The 27915-nt window shown below is 46.5% G+C and overlaps 1 protein-coding gene across 3 annotated transcripts in view; it reads left to right on the top strand.

Annotated features, from left to right (window-relative positions):
- The window catches only part of INPP5D (inositol polyphosphate-5-phosphatase D), a 53450-nt gene that overhangs the window by 18481 nt on the left and 7054 nt on the right, over window positions 1-27915 (top strand). For all 3 annotated transcript variants that reach the window (XM_062582354.1, XM_062582352.1, XM_062582351.1), the window contains exons 3-22: window positions 6548-6698; window positions 8740-8911; window positions 10039-10179; window positions 14963-15050; window positions 15824-15904; window positions 16093-16164; window positions 16442-16565; window positions 17671-17777; window positions 18301-18403; window positions 18768-18964; window positions 19801-19918; window positions 20412-20508; window positions 21878-22016; window positions 22686-22794; window positions 22956-23044; window positions 23289-23370; window positions 24532-24621; window positions 24785-24898; window positions 26015-26097; window positions 27141-27228. In XM_062582354.1, coding sequence (XP_062438338.1) covers window positions 6548-6698; window positions 8740-8911; window positions 10039-10179; window positions 14963-15050; window positions 15824-15904; window positions 16093-16164; window positions 16442-16565; window positions 17671-17777; window positions 18301-18403; window positions 18768-18964; window positions 19801-19918; window positions 20412-20508; window positions 21878-22016; window positions 22686-22794; window positions 22956-23044; window positions 23289-23370; window positions 24532-24621; window positions 24785-24898; window positions 26015-26097; window positions 27141-27228 — 2245 coding nt within the window. The remainder of the gene's footprint in view (window positions 1-6547; window positions 6699-8739; window positions 8912-10038; window positions 10180-14962; window positions 15051-15823; window positions 15905-16092; window positions 16165-16441; window positions 16566-17670; window positions 17778-18300; window positions 18404-18767; window positions 18965-19800; window positions 19919-20411; window positions 20509-21877; window positions 22017-22685; window positions 22795-22955; window positions 23045-23288; window positions 23371-24531; window positions 24622-24784; window positions 24899-26014; window positions 26098-27140; window positions 27229-27915) is intronic.

Below are 27915 nucleotides of genomic sequence, written 5' to 3'. Positions count from 1 at the left end.
GGGGACAGAAGGGGCAGATCTGGCAGTCAGGCTCTTTTTAAGCTTAACTCAAACTGGGTTCACATTCCGTATCTAGACAGTGTTGAGCATTTGAGATTAAACACGAATAAAATGTTTTGTCTTCCCCAAGGTCTTCTCTGTGGAATTGCAGGTAGGAAAAAATGAGATGGCTCTTTTGGCAAAAATTGGGTCAGGACAGACTTCAGATTTGAATCTAGATTTATCCTGTGTCAGGCAATTTGGAGGTGAACTCAAGATTTGCCCTCCTGCCCCATTAGCAATGGAGGCAAAGATGCTTACTTGTACCCGGTTGACCTGTTTCCAGTAATCGGATCCGTATTTCATGCATATATTTCAGGCAAGCAAGCAGGGTGCTGAACTTGAACAAATATTCTGCGCATACCAGTATGAAAAAGAGCAAAAATTTTTTAGCTTTCTCATTTTTTTATACGTATAATAAAAAAGGAATTGTGATGCAGTGGCAGTCATTCCTGTACAGTGGCTCTTAAGTCAGTATTATGCATAAGGAAAGAGAACTTGCGGTAGAGGCAATATGTAACCATGTCCTTCAGTTACTTTTTAGGAACAGAGGGACTTTTATAGGCTTGACAACATGGTAATTTTCTTCATTTTTTTCATCTGTCTTTTAACTTAGTTTTTTGTTTGGGGTGTCTGATTCTTACCCAGAACCCAAGCTAGAAATAATGCATACTTAGTTGTTACTAAATTGCTGTTCCTTGTTTCCTTCTATCAATAACCTCTTTCCAAAAAGTCTCTGATTTCCACGCTTTTCAGCCAGTATCTTAAATGTAAAAGGCCGCTATAGCAAAAGTGAAGTGAATAAACAAACCGGAGCATCAGGGCCAAACCGTATTTGCAGAAAGGGACAAGAGCAGCCTCCGTCGTCCCTGTCTCTGAAGAGACGGACGCATTCATTTTCCGTTCTCTCTGATTCACAGCCATGCTGTGAAATGTGCCTTTCTCCCCAAGACTCGTATGATTTTTTCCGGATGGGGAGGCGCTGCTCCAGCTGCCTGCAGATGCCTCCCGTTGCCTCTTGCCCCGTGCTCGGTCCCGCCGCCGGGCTGCCCTCGCTCGTCGCCACCCACCGCCCACCCCAGCCGGCTCCAGCTTTCTGCCCCTTCCCAAAGGCCATCCCCACCCTGCGGTCAGGGGATCCCCGTCTTCGCCGGCCACCCCGTTGCGCTTCTCCCTTCGTGGCCCCCGCTCAGCTCCCGTTCTTCCTGGCGTTCAGAGCAGCCTACGTTTCTGGGCGGCTCCTATTTTGGGAAGTGGCTGTTTCTCCCAGTTGCGATTCCTGTGTGCCATGCCATTCCTGCGAAACACTCCTGAAATTGCATAGCACGAGACTGGGTCTAAAAATAAGATGTGTTTTCGAACAAAACAAAACTGAAAGCCAACCAAGTTGCTTGAAAATGCTTTGCAAATCATTGATTTGCATTGCTTTGCAAATTTCTGGGCTATTAGGCTCAGCTCTTTAGTGAGATAAAAAAGGTTGTCTAAATGAGAGCTGAAAGGAGATTTAAAAAATGCCACCTAGATTTCCTCGCTAGCAGACAGTCTTCAAGACTAGTTTGTTCCAAACCAGGAAACCTTAGAAGATTTTTTTCAAATCTAAAAGTAAAAACGTTCCTGTGAGTATTTTGCACCAAATGAGAAGTGCCCTGATTTTCAGCCTGTGTGTATGTCAGCGGGTACTGCAAGAATTTTGTAACTTTGCAAACCTATTGGCTGCTGCTGAAATACCTAACTAAGGATTTCAGTACCTGGTTTAAGGCACTGTGGTTCGAACAGATTGGCCTTAGGCAATATAACCAGATGACCAGTTTCCTAGTTCCTCCTTGCGCCTTGCTCAGGAAAGGAAAACACTTCCTCTTCCTTCTGAGGGCCCCAGACTTCCTGTGCCATCTATTTATACAACTGCTGTAATGAACCCCAAGTTAACCACTTCCTTGCCTGGCTTAGTTTAGGCTTTGCAGCTTTGTAATCTGTTTTCACTCTAAGTCTTTACTAGCCCACCTGCAAGTTTCCTTGAAGGTGTATTCAGAGCTGCTCCTCAGCAAACCCTTATCTGGAGAACCCTTGTCGAGGGCTTTTGGTGGCCAAATGAAATTGCCTGGGACTAATGAAGGAGAAGATACTTGGCTGCTGTGGCATTTTGCCTGGTAGCATTTTCACACCAGCTATAAAGGAAGAGTAGCTCACTGGCCATAGTAAAACCTGTCAAAAAGTTTGGGAAGATAAATTTGGAAAATGGATCTCAAGATTTAGCCAAAGACTGATAACTGAAGACGTTAATAATGGTCGTTTTCCCAAAACGGAGAACCCAGAAGCCTGCTTGGTGTGATCACAGGAACAAGTTGTAGCTCGTTGTTTTAAACCGTTGTGCTGTGAATTTAGAGAAGGTGGAAGGGACTCGGGGTCTGGAAGGGCCTGCAGGACTGAGGGCAGTTTCTGGGGGATAGGAGACACCGGGACACACTGTGGGAAAGCAGCTTTCCAGCCAAAAAGGCTGGAGTCAGAAAACATAGGTGGAAGGTCTGAGAGCCCATGAAGGGGCTGGGCTCGTGGTGTAAAGCAAGGTGTTGTTCAGCTTCACCAGCCTTCTTCAAGGACGTAGCAAGGTCTGGACAAAGTGGAAGCAGGCAGGGCTGATGGAGGCATCCTGCAGTCACGGAGTGACGTGGCTGCAAGATGTCTGGAAGATTTCTGAGCCCGGCATCTGCCTGGCACGTGGGCAGAGACAGGATCAGGAGCTCTCACACCGGCCGCAGCGGGCGCTGGGTGGTCCACGCTTGGGTGCCCCGTTGCAGGGACTCGGCAGCCTCTGCACAGCCTGTGGTAGGCTTTCGCTGCCTCTGTGTTGGGCAGGTTTTCTTGAGATCTAATCTAAATCTCCACAGCTGCAAAGCAAGCCAACCACGTCTTCTGTCCTGGTGGGACTTGTGGCACAGCTGGTTGCCATCTTCTTTGTAAGAGGATTAAAATCATAGGGCCACCGTGTGTCCTCTCCAGGCTGTCCCTTTGCTAGACTGTTCCTGTCCTTTTCTTTCATGCTTTCTTTATAGATCGTGTTTTCCAACTCTTCTACCGCTCTTGGCATCTTTCTTGGGACTCCAGTATTTTTGTATCATCCTTAAAAAGTGATGCCCCAGACTGGAGGCAGCGGTCCAGATAGGGCCTCCAGCATCAAGTGCAGAGAAACAGTTTCCTCCTGGGTCTCATGTGACATTCCCATTAACAGGTCCTAGAAAGACGTAGACTTTTTCTGCTGCAGTTTCTCACTGTAAAATTGCTCTGCCATCTGTGATCCGCTCTCACCTTGGCTTCCTTCACACAATGCTTTTCTTTTATGGCTTGTTCCCTATACGGTATTTGTTCATTCACTTCTTCCTTCCCACGCGCTATGGCTGGTTGCCGTCAGCAGAAAGGTGAGGGGCCGCCTGCTCGCGGCCGCTGTGCCGTGCTCCCGCTCGCTCACCTTGCCCAGCTCCAGGCCTGCTCCCCATCCCCAAAACAGCGCCGGCTGCTCTGAAGTTAAGGCTTCGCTTTGCTTTGTTCCCATCATCCTGCGTCTCGAGGAGGTTATTCAGAGCACGCTGCTGGTCGCGTGCCCAGTAACCCCGATAGATCCGATGCTGATATTTTCTTGTCCACCAGTGCTTTTCCTTCCTAATCCATGAACCTTTCCCTCAAGTGCAAGTGTAAGGAAAACATATGTCCTGGCTACATGCTGCTTTCCTTGCTCCCTGGCAGTGCAGACTGTTTAACTAGCCTCCAGGTAGGTCCATCTGGAAACTTGGGCACTAGGTACAAGGTGAAGGACAGAGCCAGGTTTTGTGCATCAAGGTGATGCCACGCGGGCATCATCCCTGTGCCGCGTGGCTTCGGCGGCATGCGAGTAGTGCTTTGGGGTTCGGACGGGTGCTACGCTCGGGTCCTCCGCACCAGGGCAGCAGAGCCGGACCGTGGGCTTCACTGCCTTCCTGAAGTGCAGCGCAAGGAATTAGAGGAAGGAGGCCTGTTACAGAATGTTTCTTCTTCTGGTTGCCACAGAGACCAGGACGGTTTCAGAGACTGAACTATCCTTGTCAGCAAAAAGTGCTAATTCAGCCTTTCCTCCCACTTATGCCAAGGCTGTGCTTGGCCTGAGAAGAGCTGTGCAGGGCAATCTGTTTTCCTTCAGGCGCCCCGAAAGAGCAGGAGCTCAGAGGACGAACAAGGTTGAGAAATGGTGTTGGGCCGGGAGGGCTGCTGTGCTGGAGCGGGAGTTGCAAAAACCTGAGATTTCAGAGCAGAGAAGCTGTGGGAAGGGTTAACAGGGAGCCACGGAAGCAAATGGCCAAACTCTTCCAGCTCAACACGATGACTTCAGGACCACTTTCTTGTTCCAGACTGGATCCCCTGCCTTAACAGTTAGCATCAAAAAGCAGAAGTGTCTGGAAGGGCTAGACAGTATTGGCATTCATTGGTGTAAATTAGAAGTCGTTTTGATCATGCTGCGTTTCTGCTGCTGTGATGGAAAGCAGAATCTGGCCTGCACTTGTTGCGTTCTTGTGATATTTTAACCAGCAATGTCTTAATGCTGAATGTGACATTTTCCACCGTACCAGAATAATAAATCTTGATAAATGCAGGAACACCTGGGAGACGGAAAAGCAGGCTCTACAGGCGAGCTGTGAGAAACACCATGCACATTTGGCATGGAAATGTTTCTTGCTGTGCCTTTAAAAACACGTAGGTATACTTAAAAAAAAGAAAGGTATTCTAACAGCAAACCTGAGATCACTGAAGACTTCAAACATGGTTCGGTATTCAAAGCGTCATCCTAATTCTTGGCCTGAGATTTTATTTTCTAAGAAAAATTAAAAAGAGATCTTGCTGATGCAGGGACATTTACCTGCATTCTGCTCACTATGGCTTATGCCAGCGTTACTCCTGTTTAATCTCTTGTTTTGCCTTTTAAACAAGAGGTCACAGATCATAAGAGATCAGTCAAATGCAAACAGGCAGGTAAATAAGCTTGTTCAATTTTGCATTAAAATTTCATATATGTTAAGTTTACAGCCAGTCATTGCAATTCAAAAAGAAGAGAAAATATCCTGCCTGCCTTTAGTCAGAGGCAGAATGTCCAAAGTCTGGCTGTGTAACAAGTTATTTCAAGTTGCAGGCAAAGTTTTAATAACTAAACAGTAAACATCTCCTGCATAAAATCTAGCTTCGAGCATATAAAACTGTGCACGTCAAGCCTGCTAACAGTGTGAGCTGCTGGTCCTTATGAGCACCCACTGTTGCTATATCCCTAGATATAAATAGTTCCTAGTACTTCTCTTTTAAGCCAGTAAAAAGCCATCTTGTGGGACTGGAATACATCTAATCTGCACAGTTCTTCCCTGCTCCTTGAGGACATTTTACTGCATGCATAGATGGGGCCTTCTTGGGTTGGTTTCTTTGGGAAAACCCATCATCAAGAAAGCATGCATCCTGCCAGGAAGAGCACACCCTGAGAATGGTGGTCAGAGCTGCTTTTGCCTGTTGCCATTGCCTTGGGTTTGGATAATACAGTTTTGGAGGCAATGCACAGCTCTTTCCTTTCCGCTCAGGAGGGCCATCAGGCTGTGCAGAGCCATGACAAATCATTTCTCTGCTGTTGGTAGGGCCCTTGGTAGAAGCAGTCTGCAAAGGTGGCAGCTTGGTGGTCACCTGCTTGATTAATCTGACAGATCTACTGTTCATGACAACTTCAGATGTGCAGATGAAATAGTTCTGTAGCTTTGCCTCTGAAAGTCTCAGAAACCTTATTCTTGTGTTTGCCATCTGCAAGTGTTCATTTCCTGATATTAGTGGCCAGGACTGTGCCAGAAACAGGTTTAGCTGTAGTCAAAATTCAGGTGGCAAATTCAGTGTCATAACTGGTGCATTCACAGTCTTAGTTGTGTCCTGGGCCTCAGCCTCCTAAATCTTCACCTGGATATTTTTTGTGACAGTGAAAATGCCTTGCTAGCTTGTTTCATTTGAACCTAGTTCTGAGCCTCTGAATCCTGGAAGGGACTCTAAACTCTAGATTTAGCCATGTTTATCTTGCAGTTCCACAGAAAAATTCTTCCTTGATACCACAAAATATGACGTAGTCCAGGGTTTTTGCACTCAGTGAAAGAGGCAATGCAAAAAATAATCCTGGAGAATTCTTTGTTTTGAGGGACTTTCTTTGCTTTGCTTTGAAGCCAAACACACTGAATCAAGCAAGAGAGCTCTTCTGTTTGGCTTCACTGAATCTTTGAGGTTGCCATTTTTGCTGACACTGGCTGGAACGTGCCTGCATATCTGTTTCTGTTTGTACTGCAGGAGTTGTTCTGCACAGCGCCTGTGGTCAGATGGGCAGCAAGAGCTGGGCTGGCTTTCTCTGGACAGTGAGTGGGGTTTTTCACTCACTTCAACTTTGTTTTTCCTCCCGTGAGGAGCAACAATTCTGTGGTAGGAGAGATTCCAGGCCACGACAACCTCTGTGTTTTGTGGGTTGTTTCAGGCATCAGAGGGTGTTCCCGTGAAGTATTTCGAGAGCTTGGAGGAACTGATAGACTTTTACAAGCAGGAGAACATGGGCCTGGTGTGGCACCTCAAATATCCAGTGCCGCGGGAAGAAGAGGAGGCAGCAGATGAACCAGAAGAGGATGCTGGTAAGAAACCTGCAAAATGACTTGGCGATTTGGATGCTTGACACTTGCTCTGAACTGCAGGCAGAGGGATTTGAGCATATTGTGCAACAAAATGGAGCAGAGCACAGAGAGATGTGAGTGGGCAAGATCTTGAGCCAGTAGGTCCCCACAGCCCCGGGGCAGTACTGCATCTGGGGCACCAGCTTGGCTCACCTGAGGGAATATGTTGGGGCTCTCTGTAAGTATATCATCTCAGGTACAGGGCTGGCTAAGCTTCATCTGGGCCAGCCATCTCACATGCCTCTACACCCCTCTCCCTGTGCTGTGCCTGTGGGTTCCTGCCTGTCTCAGTGGTGCAGATGCTCCCTTAGAGACTCAAACGCGGGTGTCTGCTGCGCCAAGTGCCTGCAGCCACCGTGGATATTGGCTTATCTGAAACTCATGCCCACTTACCTGCTCCAACATAGAGGAGGTTTCTAGCGGTCACAGCCAGACAGTCTGACTGTGCCTGTGGAGGCAGGCATAGGATGAAGAGGTGTGATTGACGTTATCCCAGCTATTTTATGTGAAATGTCACAGTGGGGTGGTTCTTGACGCTGACTGGTCTTGGATCATTCCTTGGATTTTTTTCCTGGATCATCCCTTGGGTCTGTCATTGTTCTCCTTAATCCCAGGGGAGGGTCATGCCCACAGAACTGTCCTTTCTGATGTCTGTCCGGAAATGTTGAGCATTACAATAAAATGTCCAAAGGACATAGTCCCTGTGACAGACAGACAGGCGTCTGCCCTAAAGCAAATGTTCCTGTGTACGTTTGCACAGTCCAATGGATCTCTAATGGGAGCTGGAAGATTTTGGTATGAAATTCTCACACAGAAACAGAACAAAATTTTGCAAAGCTGCTCAGGAAAGATGTTCTTGGTTTTTTGGCCAGCTGCACTGAATCTCCTGCTCTCTGGGTGGAGAAGTACAACAAAAATAATAAGCAAAGAGGTGAGGAGCAGGGAATGAAGTTCTAGCCAAGACAAAGAGCCTTTAGGTGGAGAAATGTTAGCTCTTGGGCTGGGCCATTCACATGCAGAATTGAATTTTGTAAGGCACTTTGGCACCATCCTCTTGGAGCCATGTAGGGCCTATAGGTGTTTGGGTGGCTTATGTGTGGAACTGCTGAGGCACCGGGGATGAGCACCCATTACCCTGCAGACACGCCACCCAGTCATACCATTGCTCACGGCTGCGGTGGCTCTGTGAGTCTCAGCTTTTGCCCAGCAGAAATGGACCAAGATTATGCTTTTCTTTTTTTCTAATGAAAATTCCTCCTTTAAAAAACAACCAGATGAAACCTCACAACTCAACCAGCCACATATGACAGGTATAACAAAATGCTGGAGCAGCAGGTGTGGAAGCAGCCATGGTTGGGTTAGATGGAAATGACCCCACTTCTCTCCCAGGGGAGGATGGGTAGCATGCTGGAAAGTGTAACAGCAGGGATCTGAAAGAGCAGGGAGCACTTTGAGCTCCCTGCTTGATGCCCACAGGATGAAGCAGGGGGCTCAGCCCTGCTGTATGGGATTATAGAGTATTTTTTCTTCATCTATATTTGCTTACTTTAGCGGTCCACTTCTTTCCATTAGCAGCTTCTTGTGCTCTTTCCATCATGCCCCTCCATCCATTCTGCCTGAGCAGCAGTTCTCAGTGATAATGATATGGATGAGGTACAGACATGTTTCCAAAGCCTTATATTAAAAGTAACTAACTAACTTTCATAGCTGCTCTGCAGATGGAGCAATTGAAGTTACTTGGATGAGGCTAGGCTGCAAGCCAGGGGCATGCGCAGATTGCACGGGAGCTCCAAGCCCGGCGGCTCGGCCCACTGGTCTCACACTGCTGACTTCCCAGAGGATGGGGGTGGGCCAGTATCACGCCCTGGTCTCCCCAGCTGTGAAACGGGAGGTCCCTCAGAAGGGGGCTGCCTGTGACTGCCACTGCCCTGCCGATGCCTGAAGGGGACGTGGTCCAGTGGCTGTGCTGGGATGACTGTGCCTTTCCCTTCTTCCCTGCCAGACCTGGTTCCCACGCCACCTATCCTGCCTCCCCGCAACATCCTTGTGGCATTGCCAAGCAGCGACATGAAGGAGGTGCCTTCTCTCCCTGAAACCTCCAGGGTGGCAGACGTTAACAAACTGTCCCTTCCTGAGACACTACTCCAGCGACTGCAGTGTCAGGACACAAGCAGGTGAGACTGGCAAGTCACGGGGTAGCCAAATCCACCTGTGCTTTCCTAGGCTCTCTGGTTGGGGACAGCTGAACGCCTATTTGATTTCAGCCAACTACTTCCTCATTTGTATCACCACGTGGAGAACAATCAGACCTGCAGCGCATTGTCTAATCCTTATGGTAGAGCTAGAAAAAAATCTAGAAAAAAAGACTTTCTTGAAGTATGAAATGACTGATTGAGTTTCTGCACTGAGGTATGGTTTTCTAATGTAAGGTATGGTAATATCTGAGAGAACCTGGCCTGTTAGCTGTGTGCCTAAACCATGGATTGTATCAGAAGCCGTGAGATAGTCCTTAAGAAGAGTAAAGTAGTGTGTGGATTTACAGGCGCACGTACTGATTTACTCCAGCTACAGGTGTCACTAATACTGTCCCATGTATGAGCTGTGTCAAATGTGGATATCCCCTGAAGCCTTAGAGAAATCTGCATAACATTTCAGGACCAGATCTGTAAAGTTAAAACACTCAGAAGGCATGCCCGGGGACAGGGCACGGGACGCTGAATGAGCAAGCAGCGGCTGTGTGTGGCAGCACAGCTCCTGTTGTGGTGGCCTGCTAGCAGCTGGCTGACTGGGAGAAAAGTGGTTGGGGTCAGCTGCTGCACCATTTCATCTGCTAAGCAGTCAGGTGGGACTTCCTGCTTTTGACAGGCCATGGGACAGCCCATGATAAAGAGTTTTCATCTCCCTAGCTCCCTCAAGCTGCTGATTCCTAGCTACCTCATGGCAGCCTGGCTTTATCTGCCAAGGCTGATGGTCCTACCGTGGCCCTGGCGAAGCGAGGCACTGCGGGGCCTCCCCTGGGGTGAGAGTTCAGCAGCTAAAGAGGAGAAGATTTAGGGGGAGATAGTGGAGAAGGTGTCAGAGAGACAGAGGAGAGACAGAGGAGAAGGTGTCAGCACAGTGGTGGGGGAGCCACAGAACAGCCCTGAGAACTGCATATTTGCACTGAAAATGAAGGCAAACTGCCCGCCATCTGTCTGTGCTGGCTGTGGAGGTTTCAGAAAAAATAAAAATAACAAAGCTGGCTGATAATCGGGAATGCTGAGAGAGAAATTAGTTTCTGACCTGTCTACCTCTTCCACAGTGTCTCTGATGAGCATCTTAAACTCATCCAGGATTACCTGCGAGTTCATATCACCAGTGATTTTGAGATGGTGCAGACTGGCTCAAGCAATCTTCCACAACTGAAGAAACTACTTACACTTCTTTGCAAAGGGCTCTTCAGGTAACCAGAGGCAGATTTTCAGAGATGCCAGTATAATGCTGTAACACTACAGTCTAATGTAGGTGCCACATGCAGACGTTCAGAGCATGCATTTCTGGCATAGTGAATCTGCTTACCCTTAAAAGAAGGTATATTTGGATCTCATGGCCTGTGATTCTGGTCCAAAAATGTGAAATCCGTGCAAAAGACACAGCTCTGTCAGTGAAGGTTCCCCGTAGGCGGTTTCAGTTGATGGAGTAATTTTTTATGCTTTGTTTAGAAAGAAACAGAGCAAAAAATGCACTAACAACTGATTAACTGCATAATTTGGTAATGCATAGATGACACCCACAGAATCGTCAAGCAAAAGTCGTTTATGGAAACAAGCACATATTGGTGTTTTAAACACTGGTTTTCCTTCCCACTAAAGCATTGAGAACCTGGAGTGATTTCACTGTTGTCAGTAGAGGAGTCCAGCTCAGATAATAAGACAAAACTAGCCTAAGCTCTACAATTTTTACATTTCCTATCTGTAGCCCTTCCTGGTCTCAAACAGGAAAACTCCAGTAGGGAACTAAAACTTTGCTGAATTCCCCATATTTTCTGTGGTGGAAAAATGTGACTCCCCACCTTGCTACCTTTAAGCGAACAAGGTTAGCCCACACTTTTGCGAAGATCTTAGGGACAGTACTCGGTGGCAGAGGGCCCATACTTCCACAGTTGTTTCTGTGGCTTGCAATATCCTTCTCTCTAAGGTATTTAGAAGTGAAGCTAGTAGTGCTACTGGCCTGGTCTCATTTCCCTAGAGCTCACTAAAGCAGAAGAAAAGCAAGAGGTGGATGCTGCTGATTTGCTTAGCATTAACCCACACACAGGAGGCAGGAGCGAGTGAGGTCGTCAGCTGCTTGAGACTGCAATTGCTCCCCTGGGGCAGCAGGCACTGTACACATTTTACCAGGCAAAGGGCCAGGCACATGTGGCCCTGCTCCTTCTCCTTTTCTGCCAGCCACCAGCCTCCTCCAGATGAGCCCCTGGCAGGGCTAAGGACCAGGTGTACGAAGAACTGCCCTTCTTCTGCACCCTGCCAGCGGGTTTTGTTTTTCTACGCCTACAGTGGGGGAGACCCAGGTGTCTAGCTAAGAATAAACCTCAGTAATGGAAACCAAAATCTAATGAAATCACAAGTGAGAGTTTTGTGTTACTAAAATATCTCCAGTACTTCAGTTCTCATGACAGCTGGCTTTTTCCATTTCCCACTTATTATTCTACTTTACCTTATTGGGGTTCATTACCCTGTTCCTCATAAATGTATATAGGACAGTATAAAGGAAGGAGAGACTTCAGGTACCTAATCCTCTCAAACACGAAGGCATCTTTTGCACTTCTGGGTTTCCCGTAGGGTTTTTGGTGACTTGGCCTCTTGAACACAGAACAGAGCTGGGCCACTTCTTCTGCAAGTCTGCCAAGCACAGGGGCACAGCAGCACCACAGACACAGGGAAGGACAGGCTGCCGCCCCAGCGCCCTTCCAGTGGCTGCCTGTAGTTATGGAAATGTATGTCCTTGTGCAGTTCTGCCTTATTTCAGTTAGATGAAGCTGCCTCCTCAATTTTTTGGTGACTGTCTAATAACTGCAGGCTCTTTTTTTCTTTCTCTGGTTTCAGTCTCAGTCAGAAGCTCTCCCTTGCCCTTTGGATTGTCCCATGAATCAGCACTGTCCTGCCAAACTACTCATTTGGCTTGTTTTGGCTAATAGTGAGAGGCTTTGCCATTTAACTGTTTTCTGCAGTCCCCTGAATCTCTGAGACTGTGTGCATTTTAGCTTACTTCCCTGATCAGACTGCTGAACTCAAATTTAGTCAGTGGCATTGCCTAAATTTAGTTTTTATTTACCTCAGCTTTCTTCAGGCTGTACAGAGATTCCAGCTGAATGTGCAGGTAGTTCATTGGTTGCTTCTCCATGGCTGAGTCCTGTTTTTCTTAACAATATTCAATTTCATTATTTTTACAATATTTGGGAATAGGCAGAAAACCAACACAAATTGTTACTGACACAGTTGGAGCCCTTTCACTTGAGTCTAAGCTCCTTTGAGCTGTTACTTCTGTGGGTTCAGAGCGTGCATGTGGACAGTAGCCATGGCCGAGCTAGCCCTGGCTCTTGGTGAGGCGTGCTGATTTCTGTGAATGTGAGTCTTTGTGCGGTGCTGTGTTCTGGCTTCTTCCCAGAGCCCAGCAGTGCCGTCTTTCAGGGTTACTCTCACACCCAGAAGATGCTGCTGTGACTGTGAAAGCTAGGCATCCCCCTGCCCTTTGGTTGACTCACCTCTGTTTCAGTATCAGACTGCAGGTAGGCAGAGACTGCCAGTGTTGGCAGGGTAGAGAGGACATGTACTGGAGCTGTTCCTTTGCAGCAGTGGTTCACAGAATCACACAGTGCTTGGGGTTGATAGACACCTTCAGAGACCATCTGGTCCAACTATCTGCTCAAGCAGGGTTACCATGAGCAGGTACCAGACCGTGTCCAGTTGGCTTTGGAATGTCTGCAAGGATGGAGCCTCTACAACCTCCACGGATGCTCAGTTGCAGTATGCAACCATTAGGAGAGAAGAAAATAGCTTAAAGCACACCATGGGGGAGGGGGAAGAGTTGGACCAGCTGTTTGTGAGCAATGCATCCCTTTTGCAGCACATGCAGGTGCAGGCCTTTTTGGACTGAGGGGCTCTAGCACAGCCAGGCTGCGGCAGGCGGGGAGCGCAACGTGCCGTGATCCCGTCCCCTCGCCCCTTTACTTCTTGTGGGAGCCCAGGGGACAGGACAACTGCTGCTGGCGGAGGCTAGTCGCTTTGGCAGCTCGTGTACTAAAAATGAAACAACGCAGAGACTTACGCAGCTCATGAGTGCTTCTGTGACCATTCACTGCTAGAAAAGGTTGGCATACGAGAATTGCCCTAGTCATGGGCATCCTCTAGGGGCTGTGAAGCAGGGGGTGGGGGGGGCGCTGTGGGGAGCTCGGTGCCAGTGCAGCCGGAGCGGGGACTACCCGTGTGAGTGGACTTTGCTCAGTTTCCTACCAGCTTTAAGTGAAACCTATTCAGCGACCTATTCAGCTTGCTGGTCTCTGAAGCCATGGTTTGGTCATTGATCACAGCTCTGCATGCTCTTGTTTATTCTCCCTGTCTAGATAATTTCCGCACAGAGCCTTTAAAGCAGCTTTTTCAAGTGCACTTGCACACTTGTGCAATCCTATGTGGACACAGAGGTTTCTGACACTTCGATGAAGGTCACTACATCTATTTCCTTTGTACTGTCAAGAGAAGAAAACAAAAGGAGTTAAAATGCAGTTAAAACACTTTGTGGTTTCATTGAGTTTGAACGCCTGCAGATGCTCTTCCCCCAGCCTGACGTGCATTTTACAGATTGCACTGTGCAGTAAATAGAGGGCAGTTTTCCCATGAGAAATCTTTTCGGAACTGGTTCAGGCAGCTGCCACTCTGTGTTTTTGAGAGATGGGTCGTATGTCTTGCAGTCTGTGTCACGGAAAATATCCTGTTACTCTTTTCAAACTGAACTTCACCTAATGCTCCTGCAGCTGCCTTGCAACCTCGTGGGGCCTGACTCCATGGCTACAGAAAAATAATGGGAGTCTTGGGTCTGGGGCCACAGCCATCTGCAGCAAGATTTGCCCTAGTTGATCCAAAGCCGAATTGTGGTATAAAAGGTACCAAGTTCAGCAAATCCAGATTCCTACTGGTATCTTATACTTGTATGTGCCCTGTGGCGAGTCTCTTAGAGTGAGATTTCAAGCATGAGTGCATAATTTAGGCAATTAATCACCCGTGGTTCAGCACCTAGACAAATATCTAATCTTAAGACTATCAGACATACTTTCACTTTGGAGCGATTTCCCCAATAAGCAGAGAGTAAAATCCGGTCCATTCAGACTGAGGAAAGTGAGGGAAATCATTAATAGCCACTGTTGACAAGGCACAGTGCAAGCATCCTAGCACGGCTCCCCACCATCACCTTCCTTTTGACCTGCACTCCCTGGCTGCTCTTTCCGTGATAAGTCTTGTCATTAGCAGAGTGCTGCTTCTGTGCCAAATTCATACAGCAGCGTTTTGACAAATGAGCATCCTGTGGAATCTAATTTGGAAATGTTAAAGGAATCTCATTGTAACCTGCAAGAGGTTCCAGTTCAAGAGATTAAAGGCTTGCTCTTCCACCCCCTCTCTGTCATGTGAGCTGAAAAGTCTAGAAATTAATTTCCTCTTTGCCCAGCATCCCCAGCATCCTGCAACTGCAGGGACTGTGCTAAACAAAGCCGCTCTGGGCTGCTGGGGCATTCATAGGCACCAAACTTTGCTGGGTTTGAGATTTTTGAGCATGCTTTGATCTATGAGTTGGCATAGTTGGCTTGATGCTGGTTTTAGAGTGTTCTTTGGTTTGGTCCAGACAGGAAAATCATTCCAGGGAGATTTAAGAAGTTACTATCTCCAAAGCAAAACTAGAAGTAGGTCTGTGCCTCAACAAGGCAAAGTCAGGGGCCTAACTCAAAGTTGCCTTCACCAGCAGTACAGCTAAGGCATGCTGCACTGAAGCACCAGAGAAACGCTCTCACCTCCTGTTTCACCAGCTGAGACGGGGGTAAGTGGCAGGGGAGAAGAGCACAGTGCATGGTGAGAGCAGGCCCTGGTGGGGACATATGCCTGTAGTCACTGCTGCACTGCTTTGTCCAAAGAGGCCAAGTGCCAACCTACCCAGAGACCCAACCACAGCCTTAGACTCTGCCATGTCTCTGTTCCCAGTGAAGCCTCTCGGACTCTCCCATCTCTGGAGTCTATCCAGAGGGTGTTTGAACAGCAGCTGCACCCTGGGATCCATCAGCGCTCACAAGTAAGTCAGCCGGAAGGTGGGAAAGGAGAGCAAAGAAGAATGTGAGTGATCGTCTGCACAGGAAAGGGCAGTGGGGAGGCTCTGCTCTCTTCTTGTTCTGCAGCTGGCACTGGTGGGGTTTAGGTGGTCAGTCACCACGTTTGTTCTTTTTAACCTTTCTGGCTTCAGTGCAGAGGGCACATAGTGAGTTGCATCTCCCCATCTAGTTTTGGTTACCCAATAGTCCTCTCTGCCTGCTTCCCCTTTCTGCCCCCCAAGAAAGGTGCAACCTGCCCTAGACTTTTATCCTCCCGTCTTCCCTCAGCCTGTCGGCCGGAACTGCACATTTGTCTTTCCATAAGCTTCAGGCCAGTATGTTTCCCTGCCAAACTCTTCCTTCTCCCAGCCCACCAGAGTCCCATGACCTACCTCTTCCTGCCTGGAGCCCCGCAAAACAGCAGTCCAGGACTTCTGTGTCTTGAGCCCTGGACCTAGTGATACAAACCTGTCCTCTAAGCAGCAAGCTAACTCCTTTGCATGTCTAGCTGCTGCTAACCTACAGACAAGGTTTGCACATGTGCCCTTCCACGCACCCGTATTTCTGCATGTTCAGCCGTGCTCTGTGCTCTTGTGCTGCCCATTTCAGGTCGGAATGGCAGAGGCAGCACTGCTGCTGCTTGCTCTGTGTGAGGGGTGTGCGTGGGGTGAGACTGCGGCGCTTCCAGACCAGGCTCTATGTGTTTGGTAATTATGCATCTCTCTCTCTCTCTCTGTTTCTATGTCGTGGATATCAGATGCTTGGTGAAGCTAGTCCAGTCAATATTGTATTGAAACTCAATCAGCTGATTTCTTTGCTGTCCTCCATTGAAGAAAAGGTAGTGTTTTATAGCTATTTTATATTACCTTGTCATCTTCTTTTGCCTCTAGTTACACTCATCTTATGCCTCTTGTTCATCATCGGGGCAGTTCTCTGCCACAAAAAGACTTCTCTGCTCTGCCTTTATTACTCCAATGTAGTGTGGCATCACCAAATACAAATCTGTATGCCTGAATTCTTTTACAGGTGAAAACACTGTTGATTGAAGGCCCTGATTCAACACACCGGCGCTCCCTCATCCCCCCTGTCACCTTTGAGGTAAATATTACTCATTTAACGAAGCTTATCACAATGTGGAAGGACAGTAAACACAAATATGTCTTGGTGTCTCACTTCCTGGGAACTCTGCTCTGCTATCACAGAGATATCACAGCTATTCCTGGATGTTGTTTAGCACAGTGCAAATGTTTAAGAGATGCCTAGTGAGATTGGCAATGATGATATGTGTCCATGAATCCAGTCAAGTGTTGCTTTTCGTAATACATGTGACAGAAGTGTAGAAGTTGGCTTATGAAAATTCTCTGTTTTCTGATAGGTGAAAGCAGACTCCCTAGGAATTTTCTCAAAAATACATCTCAAAGTTGATGTGGAAATGGGAAAACTGATTATCAAGAGAGCTAAGGATGGTCCAGAAGACAAGTTTTATACTCACAAGAAAAGTAAGATGCTTAAGGTCACAAATGCTGGACTAGACTCTTAGTCTCATGGATGATGGGGAGGGGTTCCCTCTGGCCCAGGGGTGCAAGGTTTGGTGCAGAGCACGGATGTGTCTGCCAGGCCCCAGGTGTTGCGTGAGCCTCCAGCCAGTCTTGACTGCCTACCCCAAAGCAGTCTGCAGAAAGCAGGAAATCAATACTGGGGTAAATGCAAGGAAAGGAGCAAGTCTTGGTAGAAGATTTTCCTTAGAGCTGGTTGCAATAAACCCATTTTCTACTGAAGTGCAATGTCACAGGAAACATTTTGCAGGAACAGCTTAACTTCAGTGATGGCTTTTGATGGTAAAAAGCCAGATATTCAGTTTCAGTAACATTCTTCAGTGAAATTCCTCTTGATTTTTGTTTTTACATGTGAATCAGTAACTTTACTGATGAGCAATGCTAGTTTTGATCTGTGAAGGCCCAGTTCAAACAGTTTCCCTTTGTCTCTGTGAAGTCCCTGGACTGGCAACTCTCTTAAGATTTCTACTGAGTTTTGTTTTTTTTTTCCCTAACTCTTCTAGGAATCCCACTGCCAAACACATTAGGATTTAGCAAAGAGTAGACTGTGCTCTGCGCCCTCTGCGCCTCTCTGCTCTTGGAAAATGACCTAATGCTGGCAGTGACTGAAAAAATTACCTTTCATCAGTGGCTTCCTCCAGCTGTTTTTCATAATTGCTTCGCTGCTATTTCAGATAAGGAGGAATCACCTTTACCATCAAATGAGGTTTTGTCTGCTCTTTTACAGACAGAGAAGGAATATACGTAGGTGGCTCAGGGTACGGAGAGGAGAGATTGCCTGTAGGAAGTCAAGGCTACACTTCAGACTGCAGGGCTTGATATGGACCAAAACTCCAGACAGGAGGACTTTTGGGGGCGTTCTGCGTTTCAGAGCCCGAATGTATTCCGATGGAGAGCAGGACTAAGCAACGCTAGTAGCTATGCAGGGCAATGGAAGCTTCAGATGTAGAAGACTGTACAGCTCTTGAACCTGAGCACAGCGTCCTGTTAGTTTTAGTGGGATTCTAGTTTCAGTGACTTCGGCTCATGACACTCAGTCTCTGCTTAGTCTTGCAGCTTATCAAGTCACAGAAGGTCCCTAACAAACTGGTGATTGTGCTGGAAACAGAAAAAGAAAAAACGCAGCGGAAGGAATATGTTTTTTCTGATTCCAAGGTACATACGCAGCATTTCCTTCCTACTAACCTGAAACAGGTACCTGGGTGGGAGAAGGGTGTTCCTTCGGAGAAAGAGAAACTGCTGAAGGATGGTGGCTGGCTTTTCAGTAGTGAAATTTCCCCTTTGCTCTGCAAACAGCCAGGAAATAAACAAGTGTACTGTGTAAAAGAAGATGCTGGAGAGGGCAAATACATCCAGGTGCTGTCACGGAGGCAGGAGGACAGCATGTCAGCAAGCAGTGAGAGAGGCAGGAAAGAGTCTGAAGAAAGGGCAGTTGCAGAAAGGTACATAGAAACAAGAGGAAAGTCTAGGTTTTCTTCTGACTAGCTCAGCATATTATTTAAATTAATGCACAACCTAAGTGCCTAAGTACCGCAGGAAGGGCAGCCTCTTTGAAGGCTTCAGGCTAGTGGAGAGCTGATCTGCCCTTCAAGCGTGCTTCCCGGTTCAGCTAGTTTTTCCAGAGGTCGGGTTGGTGGAGTTAATCAGCTCATTAATTGTCTCTGCTCCTCCCTGTTAGAAGAGAGAAGGGTTCTGCCAGCTCCTGCAGCAGATGAAGAATAAACACTCCGAGCAACCAGAGCCTGATATGATCACCATCTTCATTGGGACCTGGAATATGGGTATGGGCTCATTTCTGACACGGGCATCCCTCCAGACACTTGCCAATACTGTTTGTATCCAGCCTGGGAATAGAACTGAGTATCTGGGATCTTCAGAGATGGGGGCAAGGAATAGTTGAGGACAGTGGAATTAAAACTACTTTTCACATTTTGGGAGAAAGGTCTGGTTCGGCCACTGCACACTGAACTATCTGTCCTCACCAACCGTAAAGGGGTAAAGGCAGTGGCACACTGATACAGGACATAATGAATACAAAGCCTATTATTTCTGTCCCCCTATGTGTGCAAGTAAGTGGGTTGTCTGTATCCTGGGTTTGACTGAACATACTCTGACTTACCTTGGTGTTGGATTTGTTAATAAAAGGTGCTGCACCTCCCCCAAAGAAGATCACCTCCTGGTTTCTTTCCAAGGGGCAGGGGAAGACCCGGGATGACACTGCTGACTACATTCCCCATGACATCTATGTAATTGGCACGCAGGAGGATCCCCAAGGGGAGAAGGAATGGCTGGAGACTCTGAGGCAGTCCCTGCAGGAAATCACCAGTATCAGCTTCAAAGTGGTGAGGGGGTTTTCCAGCTGTTTGCACATAACTCAGAGATATGAGGCGAGCATATCTGGTGCAAAAAAAGAGAGAGCATTAAATGGCCTTTTGCCACAACTCCTCCCCTTCCCTCCTCTTCTTGTCATCGCCTTGTTTGAGGGAGAACGAACTGAATGTGTTTGTGGACTCCAAGATCCGCTCCCCCCCCCCCCGGCCCCACCCCAGAGCTGGCTAGATGGGCATATTGCTATGGACAGTGCCCTCCCCACTGCCCAACATGGACCCTGCCATGCAGCTCCCCTGCCTGCCTGGCTGGGAGCAAAGGAAAGATGCTGAACCCCTGACTCAGATGGTGGTGATGCTTTGACCATGTGAATGTCCTTCATAAAGAATGTGATTGTAAAACTCTGTAACCTAGATCTCAGCCTCGGCTATTGCATTTCTAAATTAGGGTGTAACAGCCCATGGGCACAATCATAAAAAAACCTAAGCTCTATTAAGGCCAGCTTTGGCCATTACTGAGTTTCAGTGATGTCAAGATAAAAATCTAAACATATCTGAAAGGCCACAGGGGAGCAGGGCTTATATTAAAGTCTCTCCTGGTGATTGGGAAACATTTTGTGCAAGCAAGACAATCCAAGGATTAACTAGAAAATAGCACCAGAAAATAGCCAGGTCCTTCCTCCCACCTTTGATTAAAATAACTGAGAGCAGGTCCTGAGCACAGTAAGAAAATTTGCGTAGGAAAAATACTGGAGAAGGAGTCAGGAAGGCTGGAGCTTCCTGAAGGAAGCAGGAAGGCACAGCTTGCAGGTCTGGGCAGAAATATAACCTCTAGCCTTCTCATCCTTCAGATAGCAATCCACACTCTCTGGAACATTAGGATTGTTGTGCTGGCCAAGCCAGAACATGAGAACCGGATCAGCCACATCTGCACAGACAACGTGAAGACAGGCATCGCAAACACACTAGGTGAGGAAACAGATCCAGTCTGGTCCAAAGGACTGAGATCTGTTAAGTCTGTGCCTACACAGTCTCTAGGAATGAAACAACTGTCTCTACAAGACTCCTTTGACTACAGTTGTGTGACACTAGTGTTACTTAAGTTGTATCCCACCGGCACTGATTGTATCTTGCCCTGTAAGAGAGGAAATCCATTTGTGTGTATACTCAGCTCATATATACATTTCTAGCAAAGGCCTTCAACTGGCTGTTGAATTGCTCTTTCTTGGGTTTCAGAAGAAATTGCAATTCTTTCACTTGAGCTAATTTTTTAGCATCCTTTAGGAAATGTGTTACCACATTCTGTACTGTAATTACTAATTCTTTCTGTGCTGATTAAGTCAATTTATTTCTCTTCTCCATTCTCCACTTCACTTAGATGTGCTAGTTGCTTTATTGTCTTTCCTAGACTCAGCTTGGAGCTAGATTGATTTCTTGACATTTTTGGCTTCTCTTTTTCCAGGTAATAAAGGAGCTGTGGGGGTGTCGTTCATGTTTAATGGAACCTCCTTTGGCTTTGTTAACAGCCATTTGACTTCAGGAAGCGAAAAGAAACACAGGTAAAATACATCCACTCCTCTCAGAAAAGGATGTTGGCCTGGGCTGGAGTTTTCTAGGCCATACTTGGAAGGAGGGCCCACTCGAGGGTCACAAGCATGCCGTCATGGCAATAAAATTCTATTAAATGTCTCCTGGGAGGGCAACACGTGCCAAAGACTCTACTCATTCTGTCACCATGTAAATGAGTGACTTCTGCTGTACAGCCATAACACAGACAGGTGAAATAGATGGCAAAATGATTTCAGAGCCAAGCGTAAATATCTTGCCCAATACTTGTGTGACCTGTCATGCAAGCCCAGTACGTGAGGAATACCATTCCTTGATTTACAGTGTTTGGAGAGATGCTGGAAGGCTTTTCCCCTTCTCCAGGAATAATGTGCTGAAAGAGATGGTCTGCCTTCTCAGTTGGGAAGTGCTGTCAGCATGGGAGCTGTGATGTGCACGAGGGCACAGCTGAGAACAGTCCTGCCTGGTGGAGCATGCCATAAGGAGTTACCCAGAGGAAGGGTGTGGGGCATGGAAATATCACCCGGGTGGCTAATTCTGTACACTCAGCTGTAAAAGAGTTTCCGTGGTCTAGACAGGTTCTGTGCAGAACAGGACTGGAAGGCAAAGATCCTGACATTAGTGGGAGATCAGCACATACTCTGGGAGGAGCTGGAGTGGTTGCAAGGAACTGTCTAAAAGCAAAGAGGAGCTGCAATGGAAAGGTTGGCTTTGCTGTCTGTCCTTGACCAGGACCCAGAAAACAGATGGCATGGGATTTCTGCATGGGGTCTTTGCCACTGAGGGAATTAGCATCTATGAAAGTATTTCCCAGTGCCTGGAATAGCTGTCAAAATCTAGCTGTGTATTTGCTGATGAAAACTGAAAACTGATGTCGGGCTTCTAGGAAATGCAGCTCAGAAGAGCACAACCCCAGGAAGTGACCAAGGTGGCTGTAGGACAGCTTTTGACTCCTTCAGTTCAGGTGGAAACAGTCTGACACCCAAGGCAGAGCAGTCAGGAGCTGCTGCAAATGTGGCTGTCCCCTCCTCACGGAGGGCTGCCCTCCTGTCCCACAAGCTCCCAGGGCTGTATGTGACGTGTGCTGCAGCCTGTGAGCGGCAGCCTGTGCTGGCCCACATGCACCTGCGCCAACCCCACTCCTTCACCTGGCTGCACCCCTGCTGCATTGGTTCACCTGGGGGTGCCGAGCGTGTTCCCTAGGCTCGTCTCCGTCGGTGCAGTGTAGAGCAAGCGTGGCAGGTTCTCAGCTTCCAGTCTGCTCTCTTTTAGATGTTGAGCCAGATTGGTTCCTGCCAAACCAGACACCTAGAAATTGCGTAGTAATTTAGTATGCCAGGCAGATGTTTGTTGTCTTGACAGACGCAACCAGAACTACACAAATATCCTTCGCTTCCTGACACTTGGAGATAAGAAGTTAAGTCCATTCAACATCACTCATCGCTTTACTCATCTTTTCTGGCTGGGAGACTTGAACTATCGTGTGGAACAGCCCCCAACGGTGAGGGAATCTACTTGAATCCATGGAGAGACAGAAGCGCTATCTTTTTTTGATCCAGGGCAACATGGCATAAAAATTGGCATGAGAGGGGAGGCAGAGAGGATCCCCAAGACAAAAGTGTAACACCATTTGAGGGAGAGTAAGGCAATCCTCTTTGCCCACTCCAAGAATTAACGGACCCAGGGCATAGCAGGAACACCATCTGGCACCTTTTCTTTCTCCAGGCATCATCACTTCCCCAAATCTCCACAATCCTACTTCCCACTGTGAGCGAGCATCTGTCTCTGAACAGCTAGATCTAGAGATTGCCGTTCTGCTCTATTTGGTTAGTTTACAGTGGCTCAAAATAGGCAAGCCGTAATAAAAATTGAATAGGCCTCAGTGGGTGGGAGACAACAGCAAGTCTGATGTTGATGGGGATCTGGTAGTTGCGTGTGTGTGCGTGCATGCTCATGTAAGGAATGTGTAGAGATTTTGACACCAATTTTGATAGACAAACATCCAACTATGCAGCAAAAATTAGGGCTTTTCAGTGAATGGAAAAGTTGAGAAGTGACAAGGAGTATGGCTTTGTGAAGCAGTTCAGAAGCATTTGCTGGCTTACCAGTGAGAGAGTATTTATACGAAGGTTTTGCATCATCTGCAGCTCTGCTGTTTCCCTGTTGGCAGGAAGCAGAGAATATTATCCAGAAGATCAGGCAGCAGCAGTATCCGGAGTTGCTGGCTTTCGACCAGCTTCTCATAGAGAGAAAGGACCAAAAGGTGTTTCTGCAGTTCGGTAAGATTCTGAATTTCTTCAGCAGGTTCCTCTCCCATTTGCTAGCAACTTCCTGTGCCAGAGCTGATGTTGCAGAACAGGGTGTACAGAGCAATGACTGTCTTGCCCAGTTCAGAGTTCTCAAAGGGCCAAACTGTAACTGAGCTATCTGTCTGTTTTAGAGGAAGAAGAGATAACTTTTGCTCCAACCTACCGTTTTGAAAGAGGTACCCGGGAGAAGTATGCTTACACCAAGCAGAAAGCTACAGGGGTAGGTGAAAACTGATTACCAGCTCTTTCCTTTCAGAAATGTATGCCAGAGCAGGCAAAGTAACTGCTGCAGACAACAGTGACCTAAACCAATCTCTCCACTTTCTCTCCGGTAGTGTTTTGAGTGGAGTCAATGCAAAAAGATTTGGCGCAAATACATGGTGCTTGGGCAAGTGAATTTCTTGCTCTTCTTGTGCACTGGTCCTTTCCCTTCTTCTTGACATCAGTTCTTCTTTGGTTTGCAGATGAAGTACAATTTACCATCCTGGTGTGATCGAGTGCTCTGGAAATCATACCCCATGGTGCACGTTGTGTGTCAGTCCTATGGTGGGTAGATAACAGATTGTAGATAGCAAAGCAATCAGTATGAAACGGAAATGATTCAGAGCAGAGTCTGTAGGACTCAGCATAGAGGGACCTGATGTTAAACCAGGCAGACAGGAGCCAAATCTCTCTGCCTGTAACCTTGCAATGATGGAAATTCATTTTGTTATTCTTTTATGTGCAGAATACCCCTTAAACAGCTGTAGCTTTCCAGCTTCTAGCCTCACTGCAGGGTCACTTGATGCCAGTTACTTTTAGGCAAGACAACCCTCTTTTCCTGTGCAGCTACCACCAGGAGCTCCTCACTTGATGGTGGTGGCAGGGCAGACCCTCTTCTATCAACTCATATTCCAGGAGGACTGTGTGGTACCCAGAAGGCTTGCCCGCTCCCCTTCTTACAGAGAAGAAGCTTCACAAAAGTGCTGTGCTGAGAAGGGGGGGGGACCCCAAAACCTCTTTAAAAAAATATGCCCTTATTAGTTCCTGAAATTTCATTGACTATGTCAACATCCAAACAACTGAATATAACGCTGATGATTTCCTATGCATGGGAGTGAGAAGAGGGCTATTAGAAGTCTCCTGAGGGATAGGATGGACTGATCTGATCAGAGAGCATATTACGATGTGATGATGTGATGTGTGAATAAATAAGCACATCTAGAAAGTCTGGCCTCTGCCTTCAAACACTGTTCTGTTTAGTGCACTGGCCCTTCTGGAAGTCAGTGTATGCTTAGATAAAGTCAAGACCTTGCTCACCCCACTGTGCATCTTATGCCATGAGCTACCCTGTAGCACAGAAGTAGCACTAGTGTTTTCCTACACAATTTCTTGCCTTATTAGAGCTTTAATTAGCTGTGCACATTGCAGAGGTTAACCAGGAATCATGCAAATGCTTTTTATACTGGGCAAATCTAACATTGAGAATTGCTTGCAAAAGGGACAGGTAGAGTTATGTCCCATAACCAAACTTCATGTGTTTTTACAAAATAGTGATATTCCTGTGTACTAACAAAAGATTATGCAGAAACACCTTTGACTAGAGACAGTTACCACAGCGACAGTTATGTTTTCGGAAAACTACCGAGTAATATTTCTATTACAGTGATCTCACTGGAGCACGGCAGCAGCACAGGGCAGTAACTATCCTTCCTCTCTCGTTGGCAGGCTGCACCACTGACATCATGACAAGTGACCACAGCCCCGTCTTCACTACCTTTGAAGTCGGAGTCACCTCGCAGTTTGTTTCAAAGAATGGTTAGTCAGACCGAGGGCAAGTGCACTGTCTTCCCCTGTGGATATAAAATGCAATGAGTTGCATAGGCTGAAAGAAAAAGCTAACTTCTTAAAAAGCCCACTTACAAATGCCCTCTGTTTATCTCCCGCTGCAAACATAATCGTTTCCTCTCCTCCTTCCTAGATTCGAAGTACACAGACTCCCATGGGGAGATAGAGTTTCTGCATTGCTACGCAACCCTGAAGACCAAGTCCCAGACTAAATTCTACATCGAGTTCCACTCCAGCTGCTTGGAAAGTATGGCTCTGCCTGTCCTTATTCTTTCTGTCAAACTTCCCTGTTTGTTTGGATCAGCTTCCCATCCTCTTGCTTTGATCTAAATAAACAGCTGTGCAGGTTATTTGTTTGACTGCAAAAAAAGGGGGATGTCCTAAAAATCTGTTGTAGTTTGCAAGTCATCTTACACTGTCAGAAATACAATCCAAACGACACAGCTATTTAGCTGTAATTGTTGCTTAGATGTGTAACACTGTGTTGTATCTTCCATCTTGTTTGGCAATCTCATCATCTCTTTCTCTGAAGAGCAACCTGTGTTGTTTTTGCATATCACATAAAAAATCTCTACTTAGCAAATGATTGATGAAATTTCTAATCATGCCCGTTGCAAGTGACTAGGTGCTTTCAAAATAAAAGATGTGCATTATACTGATAAAAATTATTTCCTTCCCTTGGTTTGAAAAGCATAAATCAGAGGATCAACTTAAAGTGAAAGGAAGTATGGTGAGATGATTCTGTAAATGAGACTGTGTATCAGTGCTACGGAATTTACTCCCTGTCCCTGTGCTGCAGGGCTGAGTCTCAGCTGTTTATGTAATGTGAGCCTACATGCCCTTGCTGTGTTTTTTTTAAGCGATTCCCCATCACAGGACTGCTCCTGTAAGTGGGACAGCGTGCCTTTGGTGTATGCTTCATCACATTATCGCATGTCAGAGAGCTGTGTCAAAGACAGTTCCATAAAAGATTATTTTTTGGCTGTATCAAAATTTGCATAAATTTCTATGGAAACAGTGTATTACGAATCTTAAATTAGAATTTCAAAAGTGTGCTATCTTGAGTGGCGTAGGAAGAGCTGTCATGTTCTTATCCTCCAGTCCATGCATGCACTGAGCTTTTCAGTGCCAAATTTAACTGTAAAATAAAATCACTTAACAATGCCCCAGTAAGATCACTTGTAAATTTACTGTGTAAACACTCACCCAAAGCTCAGGCCTTAAACATCTTAATACTTCTAAAACTTGTGTCCAAGTGGGAAAATAATTTTAGGTCTTTTGGAGATCTACTATCTGAAAAGGGATTTGTAGCCAAGTTCTTGCTGTCTCTCTTCTGATGAACTCCTTTCTCATCACTTTGTAGCTTTTGTAAAGAGCCAGGAAGGAGAAAATGAGGATGGGAACGAAGGGGAACTTGTGGTAAAGTTCGTTGATGCTCTTCCAAAGGTAAACTGGGACAATGTTTCCATATCCATATGGAAGGGAAGTCTTCCACTTGTATCCCATAAGCAACATGAAAGTCTTTTGCTCATATAAATACTAGTTGCAGGAATGGAGTTGTGGTCTTGTTTGCTCTTCTAAGAGTTCATAAGGATGCAGGATAGGTTTAAGCTAAATGGAGTATGTTATAAGAAGGAAAGGACTTTCTTGCTAGTATACTTATGTCTGTATTGGGAATTTTTCTCACATGATTATGTTACTCAAGAGTGTGGCTTTTTTCTCACCTTTTCTCACCTCACTAAATATTCTAGTGAACATAATTATGCTGATAAATCTTTTGAACTGGCCTGGGTTGTGTTTTAGATGGAAGGTAAAACAGCATAAGGAGTAATTCTGTCCCAAGGTTTCTTTACCTTGTAAAACAAAGTTTCTTCTTGCTATTTCTGAGAAAAGTTAAATAAATATTTTTCACGTGTGTTAAAAAGACCATCAGTGGTCAGCAGTAGTATTCTATGCTTCAGGGTCAGAGACAAGTCCTGCCCTTTAGATGGGAGCTGTTCTCCATTTCCTGGCATGGTGGGCAGGGAAGAACTATCAGAGCTCTTGGGTCTGGAGCAAATGTACATGTCAGTACCTTTCCAAATAGCCCAAAGAAGAACTGCTGACTCTGGAAAGAATGCCATATACAGATAGCCCGGGGAAACACTCTACAGTAAGTCATTGTAACAACAGCCAAACAGCTCTTTGGAACAGACTGTAATCAGAGTCCAGACCACATCCTTCTAGAGCAATTTTCAGTACTGCACTGCAGGAAAAAGCTGCAGTTCGATAGATTTGTAGCATCCTCTGTCATGCTGGATAGGAGAGTGTGAGTCTCTAAAAAGTGTGTCGCCTTCTACCATCGACCTCCAAACTCCATCAGTGATGGAGAGGCTGGGGTTGAGGGCCTGTCCAGCTGAGTTTTGACCATTCTAGATTGAGGCAGAAAGGGAGAACTTTGCTCACATAGACCTCCAACTGTGCTGACCCCCATGAACTTGTCTTTGCAGCTGACTCCAATTATTTCAGACCCAGAATACCTACTGGATCAACACATACTGATCAGCATTAAGTCATCAGACAGTGATGAATCTTACGGTAAGTATTTAGCTCTGAAGTTCTGGATGAGTCAAAATCTACTTTGATTTTTCCAAATGACTGAAAGAGTGGGAGAGAGCAGAGGTAACTATTACAGACTGAACATCTATGATGCTCTGAATTCTGATTTACAACTGAATACATACAAAAATACATTATGGGCAATATTTTATGAGGTAATGATGAATAGAGGACTGTGAAGTAGAGGTCTCATCTGTGTAAGCTTCACCAGCCCTAAAAGAGCAGCGACTTAAAAAGGAAGTACTCTGCTAGAATTAAATGAGGAGTCGGTCTGTTTAAATGGGTTTATTCAGGACATGTAAATCCTGCTTCAGTTGCACTTCCTTGAAGCATTTCTTCTGGCTACAGAGAATTCATTGTCAGTGCTTCTTGCTTCCAAATTTTAATCAGTCAGGGACTGCAGTCCTTGTTCAGAGAAGGCTCCTTGCTGAAATCCCATTAACTGAAATGGCAGTTACAGGTTCACGTTTTTCTTACAAGTAATGGAAACTCAGAACTCTGTAGTCACCTACTGATGCCTGAAATGCCCAAATACTTCTCACATATGTGAAGAAATAAAATGAATGTCCCTTATTTCTCAAGAGATTTTACAGTCCTTACTGTGATCCAAAGCAGATTCTCTCCAGTAAGCTCAGCCCTGTCTGCACGGTGATAGTATATGACTGA

Source organism: Rhea pennata, chromosome 9 (assembly GCF_028389875.1).
Source record: "Rhea pennata isolate bPtePen1 chromosome 9, bPtePen1.pri, whole genome shotgun sequence".
Classification (NCBI taxonomy): domain Eukaryota; kingdom Metazoa; phylum Chordata; class Aves; order Rheiformes; family Rheidae; genus Rhea; species Rhea pennata.
The sequence above is the reverse complement of the archived record's forward strand: the minus strand, read 5'-3'. Positions and strand labels throughout refer to the sequence as shown.